Genomic DNA, 13,171 nt, shown 5'->3' on the forward strand with positions numbered 1-13,171 from the left:
TTTGCCAATGACAGACTTTTAAATAGAGTCATTAACCTGCCGGACTCGGAAATATTGTGAAAAATAAAAACATAATTTACAATAGAAATAATAAGAGCGAAGGGACCAGCCTACAATATAGAGTCTAGATTCATATCTATCTCACACATACAAAAACACGAAGAGAAAACAAAAATAAAAAACCATTAATTCATTTCCTTAGAAATCATCTGACTAAATATTACACCTAAGCTTATATTTATATGCCCCCATCTCTTCAGCTTGTATTATGATCTTCCAAGCACCAGGGGGAAAAAATTACACGTGAAGATCACCTTATGCTCCCATGACTCTGTTGCTGCAAGTGATAGACAACAGTTTTACATGAGTTTGATTGTATGACTGCATGTACCGGAGGAGATTTAGAGGTTTCAGCGAATCTGATAGGTCCATAATATCAAGGTTAGCCTGCTTCGCCAGCGAAAGAAAGTAATCGAATGTCTCAATATTCCGGATAACATATGCAATATAGGCCACTGGTGCTTCCTTTGACTTGCCATCCGCACGCCCATTATAGACTACTTTGCATCTACCAACGGATTCATCACAAGCATCTCCATTTTCAGGTTTGCAAGAATCTGATTTCGTTCTATTCAGAAGAATGGCTAGTACTCGAACAAGATGTGGAAGGCAAACAGGATCATATATCACATCTGCACCCAAGCTGAAATAATATCATAATAAGAATTGCTTAAGTATAACGAAATTATAAGGTGTAGTTGTAGTATAGGAAATAAACTTCATTTCATGAGGGTAAATAAAAATTTAAAGTTCAACTCTCACACAACATCTGGCACAATATCCTGGAGTTGACTCTCTGATGTAGATTCCCATGGCAGATGCATACATTTTACCTGAGATTCATGAATCAATGAAGATCATTCAACCACCGAAGCTTGACACATAATAAAGATTATCATTTACCTTATCTATATAAGTAAACGCACACCCCATTAAAGAGTGCAGATCCGTCTACACCAGACAGTGTGAACTAACTTTTATTAAAGCACACTAACTGTGACAGAAGAACAACAAAATTTTGAAAGATGATTTAAAGACTAATCTCATATTCATGGTCTTAATTTGGAACTACACACTTGAAGCCACTAAAAACATGAATAAGGAGATAAGGTAATAAGTTGAAGCACATATTAATGGTCTATAGAATACTGAGAGATGAATGGTGTCAGGATTGCATATATATGTATAAAATCAGAATCCGAAAGAGTCCATGCAGATTCAGACTTACCATGATTGGATTTTCACTTCCTTGTGGCATGTCAGTTTCGATATTGAGGTGGTTCAACTCCAAATTAAACTTCATGTTAGCTAGAGTTGATAAGTCCCCGTCACTTAATATCACCTGTTGACCAAAAACATGTCTTATGTTGACTAAATTTGACTGGTAAATCACAACCTAAGATTACCAATGTAAAAATTATCACATATTGCTTGTTAAAATTAAACTCTGTTAAGAATGAAAGAAAACATTGTTCGAAAAGCAAAAATGCAAGCATTTGTATTCAGTATTCATGGATGAGTCATCAATTAAAGATTGGTTTTTGGTATACCTTGGAAGCTTTCACATGTGCAAGACATAATCCAACTAAGCCAACTCCTGAGCCAATCTGTTTCAAATTTTGAGGAAGTAAGACTTGGTGCAAGACAATGATAACATTTGAAAGCCTATATAGCTATCTTAAGGAAAGAAATGAAATTATGAAAATTTATAAACAGAAGGTGAAAATTCCAACAATGCAACGGACTATACATGATCAGAAAACATCAAAATTGTTTCTAAATTCAACAAAATCGTAGTATATATATAATATAACTGACCTCAAAGCAAGATTTATTAGAAAACAACTTTGGATGAGAAAGTATTAACTCGGATAGAAACAGACTTGATGGCCATATGGAACACCTGCACAACCAAACCAGCACCAAACTTTACAAAGTTAATGGCAGTTATATAAACAGACCACGACCATCCATGAAATGTTGCAATTGATATCAAAGGTCTTTTACCACAAGTATGAGCTTACCCTGTATCACCTTCAAGCATATTAAGAGAACACTGTAAGGTAAACACCAACGCTCTTGAGTGCTGCTTGCTTTGTAGTTCAGAACAACCTATAGATAGATACCAGTAGCCAAACAAATATAAGCTGAATTAAATAACATCATATAAGAATCAATGGAGAAACATGACCCTAATTATGACTTACCATCAGGAAAAATATACGAAATTCTTTTGCAGACTCTTGTATCTCTTTTGCCAAAACTGTCATCCTATCAAAAAAGATAATGAAAGGAAATTCTCAAACCTATAACAAATCATATCCAACTAAAAAGGTTCTGTGAGTGTAATAAACCTTGAAAGATGTCATGTACTGAGCATAGAGCTCGTACAAGTAGTCCAAAACATAGCCATGATCAAACTCAACTTCACTTATAAGTTTCTTGAGAAAAATCTTCAAGTAAGGAGCATAAAAATCACCCTGTATTTGGCTAAATATTCACGTTTCAAAGCAATAACATGATATGATACGAATATGAACGAGAGTGGAGAAATTACAGGAGTGGAAAGGCAATGGTCCCAGATGAACTTCTGAACTGACTCTGTAATTGAGCCTCCACCACACGCCCTGAAATGCAAATTTTCAATTTCAACTTCAACATTTAATTCACGTAACGTAACACAGTGAATGATAGTATTGAAGGAAGGAAGAAGGGACCTGGCATGTGAGATCACCAAATCGGAAGGCTCCATCGCCAGAATCGCTGAAATCAGGTTCACGCAAGCCGGCAGCGATGGATCCAGCTCTTGCTCCTCCACCGCCGCCGTCGCCATGCTTTCCCCCTTCACCTTCCGGCCTCCTCTACCGACCACCGCCTCTGAGAACTGCAATTATCAGTGAAACACAAAGCCCAACAGCAATTGTTTGGGCCTTCTGAGATCATTGGACATAGACTATTAATATTTGGGATTTGGGCTCCAAAAACAAAAATTGGGCTCTGAGAAGTAGAATTGGGCGCCGTATAGCAGCATCAAACATAGCTTATTATTATGACTCAAAACAAAACAAACCTTACTATTGTACTTGTACCAGCCCAAAAGAAACTCTACTATTGTACTTGCTCCAGCATTTTAGGGTGCTTAGTATTACCACGTACCATTCAGCGTTTATTATTGTTTTAGAATGATTAAAAGTAGGTTATGTACTGATTAGTTGTAGAATGATTGTGATAGTGTTGGTATCGTTAGTTTCTATACAAGATTAGATTAGAATGTGTGGTATATATATTGTTATCCTCTTTAAATTTGTCAAGCACTATTCACTGCAGTAATAAATTTCATTTAAGAATTTGTCCCTCGACATTTGTTTAAATAGACTAATGAGCTAACCACTAAACCAACCCAATTTGGGTATAAGGATTTCTAATAAGTTTACTTATAAGTTATAACATATGTGTAGATTGCAGAGTGTGAAATATTTTTCTTGTGATATAACAGATCCGTCCCGTTGTATTACTACCATTAGAACGCAGCAGTCCAACAATAATTATAAACTCCTGCATCTCAATGTGTATACATCGCCCTAAAATTATGCCAATCCTACCCACCTTTTGGATAGGTGTATCAGTATGGTAGATCATAGTCATACCATACTGCAACAGCGCTATACAAAAGCTGAACTATAAAATTGATTGTGCTAAAATGAAGACATCCTTATAGTCATAGACCACAATAATAATATTGCTGCTAGCTACTAGTTAAAAGAAGCAGGCAAGGCATGTTGGATGAAGAGGTATTCCATGGTATTGAAGAACTGCGGCCCAGTCAGCTAAGACCTAAGAAGAAACTCAGGATTCCCACCATCACTTTTGTTTCTTTAATGAGTACTAGAAACAACAGAGAAGGATGCTTAAGTAGAGAAAACAAAAGGCAACACACCATGGAATATGGCAAGAGCTCGCACAGCCAGCACCTAAAGATCACCGACTACAGACTATCCTAACCAAATATACAGAACACTCAAATAACCCACACCAAAAGACCCCAAAGAGAAACAAAGATAACCCCACCAAAAATCATATTATGAATCAATCTTTTCTTATCTTCCTTGCAGAAGGAAAACTCCACAGAGGCATCAACTTTTGCCTTGAGAATGCTGTTCTCCCTTTTAAGCTGCAAAATTGTATGTGCAAACAATAAAATAAAAATTTTCGATCATTTATTCATAACTGGATAAATGTTACGAGGAATTAAATAACCGATAACTTTTGTGAAAATGTTGAAAATGACCTCACTTCCAAGAATATGAAGGAATAGGCGATAACATTTTTAACCTTTTCACAAGAGTTATTGATGTTTCTTAAATTCTAGATGTAGAACTAATATTATCCAAATATTAGTATCATAGAAGTAATTATCTCTCATTACTTATAAGGGCTTGACTTTCGCTAAAAATGTCCTTTTCTTTATTTATTATTAGAACCTGCGTATTACATATATCATTGAGTCCTATATGTATCTTTAGGCCAATCATTTATTACTATTGTGTTATTATTGTTATTCGGATCATCACCATCGACCTCCACCAGACAGCATGGGATTCAAATTGAGACTAGAGATTGAAGGTGCTCTACTACCTGCTATCTTATTATCACATCCACTGTCTATCACAAAAGATCTGTTGAATAACTGAATAAACACTTGTCCACATTAAGACTTCAAAAATTGAGAAGGAGAAAGATTGTAGCGCATCTTTTATCGTACTCTTACCTCATCAATGGCCGATGTGAGCTTTTCCAAGGCTTCTTGTAGTAAGGATATAGTCTGAAAATTAAGATTTTCTATTTCTTGATCTTCTTCAACTGATTGTAGATCATAAAGAATTCCCTCTTGAATGAACAATTCCTCCAATAACTTCACATCTTCCATGTTCAATCGTTTCCCCAACTGTATCAATAGAATTCTTATTATCAATCCTAATAACAAAGACGTATAAACAAAATAAAACTGCATGAAAATATTCTAACCTCGTTCATAATTCTTAAAGAAAACTCATCACCCGGTGGAGAAGAAGCAGTGGAGCCTGTGTTGCTCTTTTCTTCAATGCAATGAACTCGAGGAGAGGACTTTATGTGTTTCGCCCTGCTCCCACCCAGCACCACATCCCAAAATGGATCAAGGATCATCGTTAGAACGGATCCGTATTCTCCCTTACTTGAAAATTAACCTTTAATTGTAATTCACTAGAAAAAAATAAACTCAAAATGTTATACCATTTACTGTATTTAATCTCAGTAAAATCGAGAGTCTATTCATTCATGGCCTCATGGGAATTTTTTAATTATTTTTACTACCTAAGTTAATCTAATGAATTTACTCTGTATTTTAGTTAAGAAATCATCAAAGAAAAATAGCCAGGACACCAGTCTTCAAATTATGCATGCATGAATTACATACCTTGCTCCGAAACGGAGAGTGGACAGAGACTCTGATACATTAGAAGCACTAGGGGAGCAACAACAGAGTAATGCAGTCCTAGCGGTTCCTCCCTTTGTAAGAAATACCTTATGAGGAACACTGATTTGCTGAATAATTGGTATAATTTGACAGATTATAGTGATGAAGAAACTAACAAGTGCATCCTGAAGCATTCGGGTGAGCTTGGAATCACGATACGGGATATGGCTTGTTTTTCCTTGCAAGCCACATGTAAGAGAATTTATTACATTCCCAAGAGCAGACAACGATTTATTTATGGTTTTAGCTTCTTCTAGAACTCTTCCTTCAGCACCTGTTTTCTCCACTTTCTCAGACCCCGCCAAGTCCACAAGAATTAATTTTCCGGACCTCATCCTGTTCACAGTCTAAGTGTTTAAGAATGATTTGTAAGTAACACTAAAACACAATGATATCTGCAGAATCAATACCTTTTCTCTCTCAAAAATTCTTGCTGGATTGTGAATATATAAACACAATGACTTCTGCTGCTGGCCAAGTTCATTTCTGCAAGTTATATGTTTAGGGTGCCTTTTCTGACTCCACCTCTATTTTCCCTTAACAGAGATATCTTTCATCTAATCTATCATGTATTAGAAAAAATGCATAAAAGCTAAAGGAGTCAAAGCAGGATACGGGTCTCTCCTACTGCTCGGTTAGCTATCCCCCTCTACATATTTCAGATCAGAATTAGAAAAGCAAACATAAACTGCATCTAGAAAAGAAAAAATGATGCACATGTTGTTGGTTTCTTACGGAGAGGCTTTGCAAAGCTTCAGCTGGGTCCAGTACAGTGATCTGAAGGAAGAAATTAAAAGGGTCTGTAAGTTCTATACAACATCAACCGAAATATTGAGTAAGAATAAGCTTTTATTTGTTCTCAAACTAATTATCTTGTATAAACTAGGAAGAAAATATTTATATTGCATAGAAGAAGACAAAATAATTCCAAACTATTCTATCTGATGAATCAACTCATACATTGTGTCGCCTTATGCTTAAATGCAACTACATGAAGAAAAAATAAACCATGTACGCACACCTACGCAATCTGCTTGATGCTTGTTCAAAACTTATGTAGACAAATCTTTTACTGAGGACATGTAGGATTCAGGTTTCCAAACGGAATTTAGCAAATTATATCCAACTAGTCTTGTCTCGCTTAGTAGGGTTGGTTGTATGGATAATGGATCAGCTAATTTCATAGTGTTCCAACGTAAATGATATCTGCATTTAAATCATCAATATTTAAATCTCTTTAATAGCTTGTTGTGTGGTTTTCCTAGGTCTCCTTTTCTCTATAAGTCGAGGAGTATATCCTGTTTTCTTACCAGAGCCTTCGTAGAAGACAGGACTAATTTAGCAAATTATATATCAGAGCATATATCTTATTTGGACACAAATAGCTTATTAGAATTTAAGTTTCATAAATTTTGGAGAACAATGTAACTTTAGAACGAAATGAATGACTTAGAGAGAAATGAGATATAAAGTTTCCCAGAAAAACATCTAACCTCTGTTACGCCGTGTAAAATTATTCCTCGAGATTTACTCTCCTTAATTTGTATATTGTCTTTTGATAAATCAAAAAGGTCCCTACACAAGAAGACATAGTTTGACTGTTAAATTAGATCCCGTTTCACGTCAGAACTAATTTTATGATCAAATCTGAGAAAAAAATTTGCCGACTTAAAAAGAATACACCTAAGTACTTGTAGAGTTGACCAAAAAAAGCTGTGCTTACCTTATTTTTTCCATGTAAATTTCAACCTGAACAAGTTACAGTCAAAATTAGAAAAACAACTCATCATAACCGCTTAATTACCAATTATCAATCATATTGGGTAGCTAATTTGTAAATGTCATGATATACCATTGACAACTTGATTGAAAATGTCAATTCTTCATCTGAAGGACTTAAGGAATCAAATAGTCCTTTTACAACCCTTGGAAGAAGTCCTTTCTTCTGTTCGTCACATTCAAGTATACCAGGTCCCTGCTTCAGAAAATCATCATTTTATAATTGCTGCATTTTAGGTTCTATAAGTTCATTTTAAGACACCTAAACCGCGATAACCATCACCTCCATACTATATGTCTTCCCAGCTCCAGTCTGCAAGTATTGACCAAAAAACGAAATATCCATTAGAACCACAGGAAGAAAAAACTCATGAACTTTCCTTGACTCTTTATGCGTTCTTTTGAATGTAACTAATAAATAGTGGCTGCCCCTCTCAATGGGAAAAACATATCTAGAACTGTAAGTTCAACAACATCGGAATAAATCAATGAGCATTTAGAAAGGAGAATGCTTAGTTTTTGCGTAGTGTGTCCTCTGTTTAGTTCCAGATTAGGCAGCATGAAATTCTACATGAATACACCATTATAACAGTTCACTGTGTCGTGCCAGCTAGGGATCATGTAGTAGTTCATCAAAAGATGAATTTCTTGGGAGAAAAACCAACATATGGTGGCATCATGTATATAGAGATGCGTTATGATATCTCACCTGGCCATAAGTGATAATTGTCCCATTAATTGCGTTGACAGAATCTGTTTTGTTGATGGGAATACATATAAAATTCAAAGCACGATATCAAGTAAAGAGTAGATCTATAATTAGAGCAAGTGTCATTTTCCCAAACTCTGATTAAGAAACGTTTCAGAAATTTTTATTGAAAAATGTACGATCATATATATATATTTCCATTAAACAAGACAAGAGGCTAACAAATTTCACCAGTCGAAGTTAATGTTGATGATATTTGATCAGATAAAGTTGTAGTTTCGATTATAAGGAAGCAAACAAAATTGAAACTACTGAAGATTTGAATTTACCATTGCACTGACATAAATTTGTAATGAGATTTCTGAACTTGTACCTCTAACTATGGGAAGAGCTAGGAATTGATAGACATCATCTTGCTTGGATTCCTCGTAGAACACTCTATCAAAGCTAAACGTTAATTCTTCATCCTTATCGTCCTGATCAAAATTGATTCAAATTAATGAGGCAATCCATCGTAATTTGTAATACTCTCCATGTTTCTTAGTGATTAATTTCAGAGCTATAAAAGTGAATGATAAAAATAAGGTGTTTGATATAACATATCAAAACCTTGAAAACGAAAGTTTCGGAGTCTATGCACCGAATGCAGACAGAATCAGCATCGCCATTTAGCTTCTCTTTTGAAGTTAAAGGCCTGAAGCGAGCACAAACAGTAATACTTGACATGATGCTACACCGCAAATAGTACTTTCCAGCAACTGCTGTTTACAAAACCTGGCAGCAGAAGAAATTTACAGGAAATCAAGGAGGAGAGAAAGATTTCGAAGCTAGCTGGAAATTTTGAAACAGATCTACGTTGTTTTCCTCGATAGGAATCCAATTTTAGGTTTCTCGGAAAGCTATGGAAAACGAAAAACAGAAAATCCGAGAGAGAAAAGAAAAATACAAGTTCGGAAATCGGAACTATGACTCTATGAGGTTATTCAATAACAAGAGTATCCACTCCCATATTTTCGATTCATTTTTACTGCAGCAAGATATAACAGTAGATTATCTCGAAGTTTCCTCGTTTCTACGTGGATTTTTCAGAGGATTCAAAAATTTACTTGAAGATGCACTAACAGATACAGTTATTTTCAGATGATTCTACATTTTCTCAGCAACCAAACCATAAAAAGAAAAAAAATGAAAAGTCCATTCAAGAAAGGATGTACCGAAAGCTCACCGTGAAATGAAGCTTCTTAGATGGCGGGAACCAAAATAAAAGTTGCAGTTATTTATAGCGAGGTAATTGGTTGGGCTTTGGCGGTTGAGAATGATAGACTATAAATCCGCGAGTGATTAGCAATTAGTGGGCTGATATATGGGCCAACATTATATTTCAATCCAGCTTTCTTTCAAATGTTTTTACTATTAAAACCAGAGAAAAAAAAAATCGCATGTTCATTCAAACTTTACAAAGTCACCAAAAAAAAAATTCAAACTTTACAAAATCTCTCGATCATGTTCTTTTTGCATTAAGCATTAATTAAAATCACCTTTTCTTTTATTTTTACAAAAATTCAGATAGAACCTCTCCTCAAAACTCGACTTCACCACTTTCTTTGAATTTGTTTGTGCTAAGGCTCCATCAAATAAGGTGATAACAAGAGAAGAGTGGGAGAAGAAGCTTAATGATGTCAAGATCAGGAAACTTCAAATCTGTAAAGTTTCTTTAGTTTTTTAGAATTTGAATAGCAGCATTATATAAGGATTGGTTGGACGTTGTTTACATAAAAAATTAAATAAAAAAATACTTTGTAACGGCTTAAATTAAATAAAAATAATTGGTAAGACTCTCTTTTTTTTTTTTTTCGGATCCATCAAATATTTTTTTAACAAATAAAATTTTAAAAAAAAATTTAAACTAATCTAACAGTAATGCATGATAACATGTTTGATTTGCTTATGTTAAAGATTGTTCTTGTGGAGTTATTTTTTTTTGAAAGAAAGAAAGAGCTCAACACTCATGGTGGAGCAAAAGACACAAATCATAGAAGACAAATAACTCTTATGTTATCTCCGGTATAGCCATCGACCACATGAGTTATTTTCTATACCACTCTGTAGCACATGAAAACGATTGATCTACACACTCTACAACTCATGTTGTCTTGCTCATTCCGTCGTAGCCAAATAATCCATATTATTGAGAAGAACCCAACTAGCCAAAACTTACGTTGCTCGCTTCTCATCGGCATAACTCGCCAACTCTCAAAGTGGTCTTTCAAAGTACCGGGAGCAGTCCACTCTTGTCCAAATGCCGATATCCATGCACACCACACCTGCCAAGAGTGCTCACACGTAACAAATAAGTGTTGTATGTTTTCAACACCTTTTTTACACAACACGCACACATTATCATTCTGTTGTAGGATTCCCAGTCTACTTAGCCGATCCTTTGTGTTGACCCTGCCTATCAATACAAACCAAACGAACAACTCGATCCGCGGTGGGACTAATCCTTTCCAAATTTCCTTCGTGAAAGTATAGCTCACAAGCTCCTCATTCATGGTCTCTTCCTGCAAAACCTGCACAAATGAGTTAGTAGAATAAACTCCTTCCTTGCCAAATTTCCACACCACTCTGTCTTGTACATCTGCAACTAATCTAACAGATTGCAAGATGTGAAGCAGCTGATCCAAAGTATCAGTCTCCCATTGGCGGAGTTCCCTCCTCCATTGGAAGTGCCAAACCCACTCTATCCCATCCCAGAACCCACAATCCCCAATTACGGATCCTTTTTGGTTTGAAATCATGAAGAGTCTCGGAAAGGAGTCTTTCAACTTTCCCACTTAGAGCCATGTATCCTCCCAGAACCTGGTTGATCTACCATCTCCTACTTCCATGGCAAGACCATCAATCATCTTCTGTTTGACATGTTGCTCCTTTATTTGTATTTGACATATGTCTCTCCACGGGCCCCCTCTCCTTGGTAACTCCTGAGTTGACAACAAGTGAGTCGGGTTCAAACTGTTACAGGAGCACACAATCTTCTTCCATAGAGGACAGTCCTCCTTTGAGAATCGCCACCACCATTTAAATAGTAAGGCAGTATTGCGGACCACTGCATCACCCACCCCCAACCCTCCCAGCTTCTTTGGCGCCTGGACCACTTCCCACTTCACGAGAGCCATCCCAGGTCGTCCATCATCCTTCCCCCAAAAGAACCTCCGCTGCAAGAAAATGATTCTTCGTGCAACTGCAGTTGGCATCTTATACAAGCTCAGGTAGTAGATAGGTAGGCTATTGAGCACTGACTTAATGAGCACCAGCTTTCCAGCCTTACTAAGAACCTTCGCTTTCCACAAGCTTAGTTTTTCTTCCACCTTATCTAGGACCGGCTTCCAAGTTTTTACTAGCCGTGGGTTTGCACCTAGGCTAATTCCAAGATACCTCACCGGTAGTGCTGCCTCCTGGCATCCTAGTAGTTGACACATTCGACTTACCCACTCCTGACTGCAGTTCACCGGTATCAAGTTGGACTTCTCAAAATTGATACTCAACCCAGACATCAATTCAAAACACCTCAGAAGTCTCTTATAGTTTCTCACCGTCTCCTCCTCCGGTGGACAAAATAATATAGTGTCATCAGCAAATTGCAAGTGTGACAACTCTATATTATCCCTCCCGACTAAAAGTGGAGATATCCGACCGTTCCTCACTGCCTCCCCGATCATCCGGTTAAGCACATCCACCACCAGAACAAACAAAAACGGCGATAACGGGTCCCCTTGTCGTAGGCCCCTCTGCATGTTGAAAGGTTTTGATGGTGACCCATTGACTAGGATAGAGATGGATGTCGATGTAACACACTCTCTGACCCATGACCTCCATGTTCTGCCGAAGCCCATCTTTTCTAATACAGTATCAACAAAGCACCATTTAACTCTATCATAGGCTTTTTGGAAATCAAGTTTGATAATCGCTGATGCCTTCTTTTTCTGTTTCAGCCATTGCACCGTTTCACATGCAATTAGAGCTCCATCATGTATCTTCCTTCCCTTCACAAAGGCACTCTGTGATTCTCCAACTAAGCCTGGCATCACACTCCTCATTCTCCGTGTCAACAATTTAGAGATAACCTTATATACACATCCAACCATGCTAATAGGTCTGAGGTCTTTAATCTCCTTAGCCCCAACAAATTTCGGTGCCAGTGCTACCCATGTGATATTAGAGCCTGTCGGTAGTCTTGCTGTCTCAAAGAAAGCCATCACAGCTGTAGTGAATTCTGCTCCTATCTCATTCCAACACTTTTTTACAAAATTCATGTTATACCCATCACACCCTGGAGCCTTAGAAGATTCACAATCCCACACTGCCTCTTTCACCTCTTCTACTGATGGTAACACCTCTAAAGCCTCCGCTTCCTCCCTCCCCAATCGATTAACTAATCCATCTCTAAAGCTTACACTTGGAGAACTTTCCTGGTGGTACAGTCTTTTATAGAAGTCCTGAATTGCAACTTTGATTCTTGCTTGATTCCTGACTATCCTTCCATTGATTACCAAAGACTCAATCTGGTTATTCCTTCTTCTTGCCGATGCAATCTTGTGGAAATAGGTTGTGTTCCTGTCCATCTCTTTAGCATGCCGCGACCTAGACATTTGCTTCCAGTGCATCTCCTGTCTCACATACCACTTTTCACAGCACTTCACTAGTGCCCTTCTCCTTGCCTCCATTGTACCATCATAGTGCCCACTACTAACCATATCATCCACCTTCTGTATTTCTGCCTCAAACCTCTTTATTCTCTCATTCATATTTCCAAAATGCTGTTTATGCCATATGCGGAGTGGGGCTGACAGTGCTTTCATCTTCTCTAGGAATTGTGGAGTTATTCTTAAGTTGTTAGGGATAAATTTTATGGAAATCGAAAATTTTTAGGATAAAATTGAAATAAAATAAAATTTAGGGATATTTTTAAAACTTTTAACAAACTTCAAAGACAAAAAATATACTTTATCCTTATTTTTCTCTTAATTAACACATCTTAAAAATACTTACATAATTTTTAACTTTATAATATATAAATATTTTTTAAATAATTAATCATTGAAATCGTA

At 36.6% G+C, this 13,171-nt stretch overlaps 3 protein-coding genes across 6 annotated transcripts; all 3 read right to left on the reverse strand.

Moving 5' to 3' along the window:
• LOC107645874 (protein-lysine N-methyltransferase EEF2KMT) lies at positions 1-3,051 on the reverse strand. 4 transcript variants are annotated; one of them, XM_016350004.2, is made up of 10 exons: positions 2,778-3,051; positions 2,618-2,687; positions 2,415-2,513; positions 2,268-2,331; positions 2,085-2,172; positions 1,879-1,963; positions 1,611-1,667; positions 1,289-1,402; positions 823-893; positions 1-703 (listed from the first exon to the last, which is right to left on the reverse strand). In XM_016350004.2, the coding sequence occupies exons 1-10, from the start codon at positions 2,891-2,893 to the stop codon at positions 316-318; spliced, it is 1,152 nt and encodes a 383-aa protein (XP_016205490.1). In that variant the 5' UTR covers positions 2,894-3,051; the 3' UTR covers positions 1-315. The 4 variants fall into 4 exon arrangements, with proteins under 4 accessions (XP_016205490.1, XP_016205489.1, XP_016205491.1 ...); XM_016350003.2 differs by having other exon boundaries at positions 2,415-2,540; positions 2,778-3,047; XM_016350006.2 differs by having other exon boundaries at positions 561-692; positions 2,415-2,540; positions 2,778-3,050.
• LOC107648008 (kinesin-like protein KIN-1) lies at positions 4,046-8,913 on the reverse strand. The gene is made up of 15 exons (XM_016352040.2): positions 8,673-8,913; positions 8,437-8,539; positions 8,064-8,107; positions 7,638-7,667; positions 7,428-7,550; positions 7,299-7,324; positions 7,069-7,150; positions 6,311-6,352; positions 6,191-6,224; positions 5,986-6,061; positions 5,692-5,911; positions 5,516-5,607; positions 5,086-5,200; positions 4,829-5,005; positions 4,046-4,231 (listed from the first exon to the last, which is right to left on the reverse strand). The coding sequence occupies exons 1-15, from the start codon at positions 8,787-8,789 to the stop codon at positions 4,079-4,081; spliced, it is 1,434 nt and encodes a 477-aa protein (XP_016207526.1). The 5' UTR covers positions 8,790-8,913; the 3' UTR covers positions 4,046-4,078.
• LOC110263701 lies at positions 10,330-11,617 on the reverse strand. The gene is made up of 3 exons (XM_021105439.1): positions 10,923-11,617; positions 10,533-10,712; positions 10,330-10,387 (listed from the first exon to the last, which is right to left on the reverse strand). The coding sequence occupies exons 1-3, from the start codon at positions 11,615-11,617 to the stop codon at positions 10,330-10,332; spliced, it is 933 nt and encodes a 310-aa protein (XP_020961098.1).

The sequence above is a fragment of the Arachis ipaensis genome, chromosome B06 (assembly GCF_000816755.2).
Source record: "Arachis ipaensis cultivar K30076 chromosome B06, Araip1.1, whole genome shotgun sequence".
NCBI classification, from domain to species: Eukaryota; Viridiplantae; Streptophyta; class Magnoliopsida; order Fabales; family Fabaceae; genus Arachis; species Arachis ipaensis.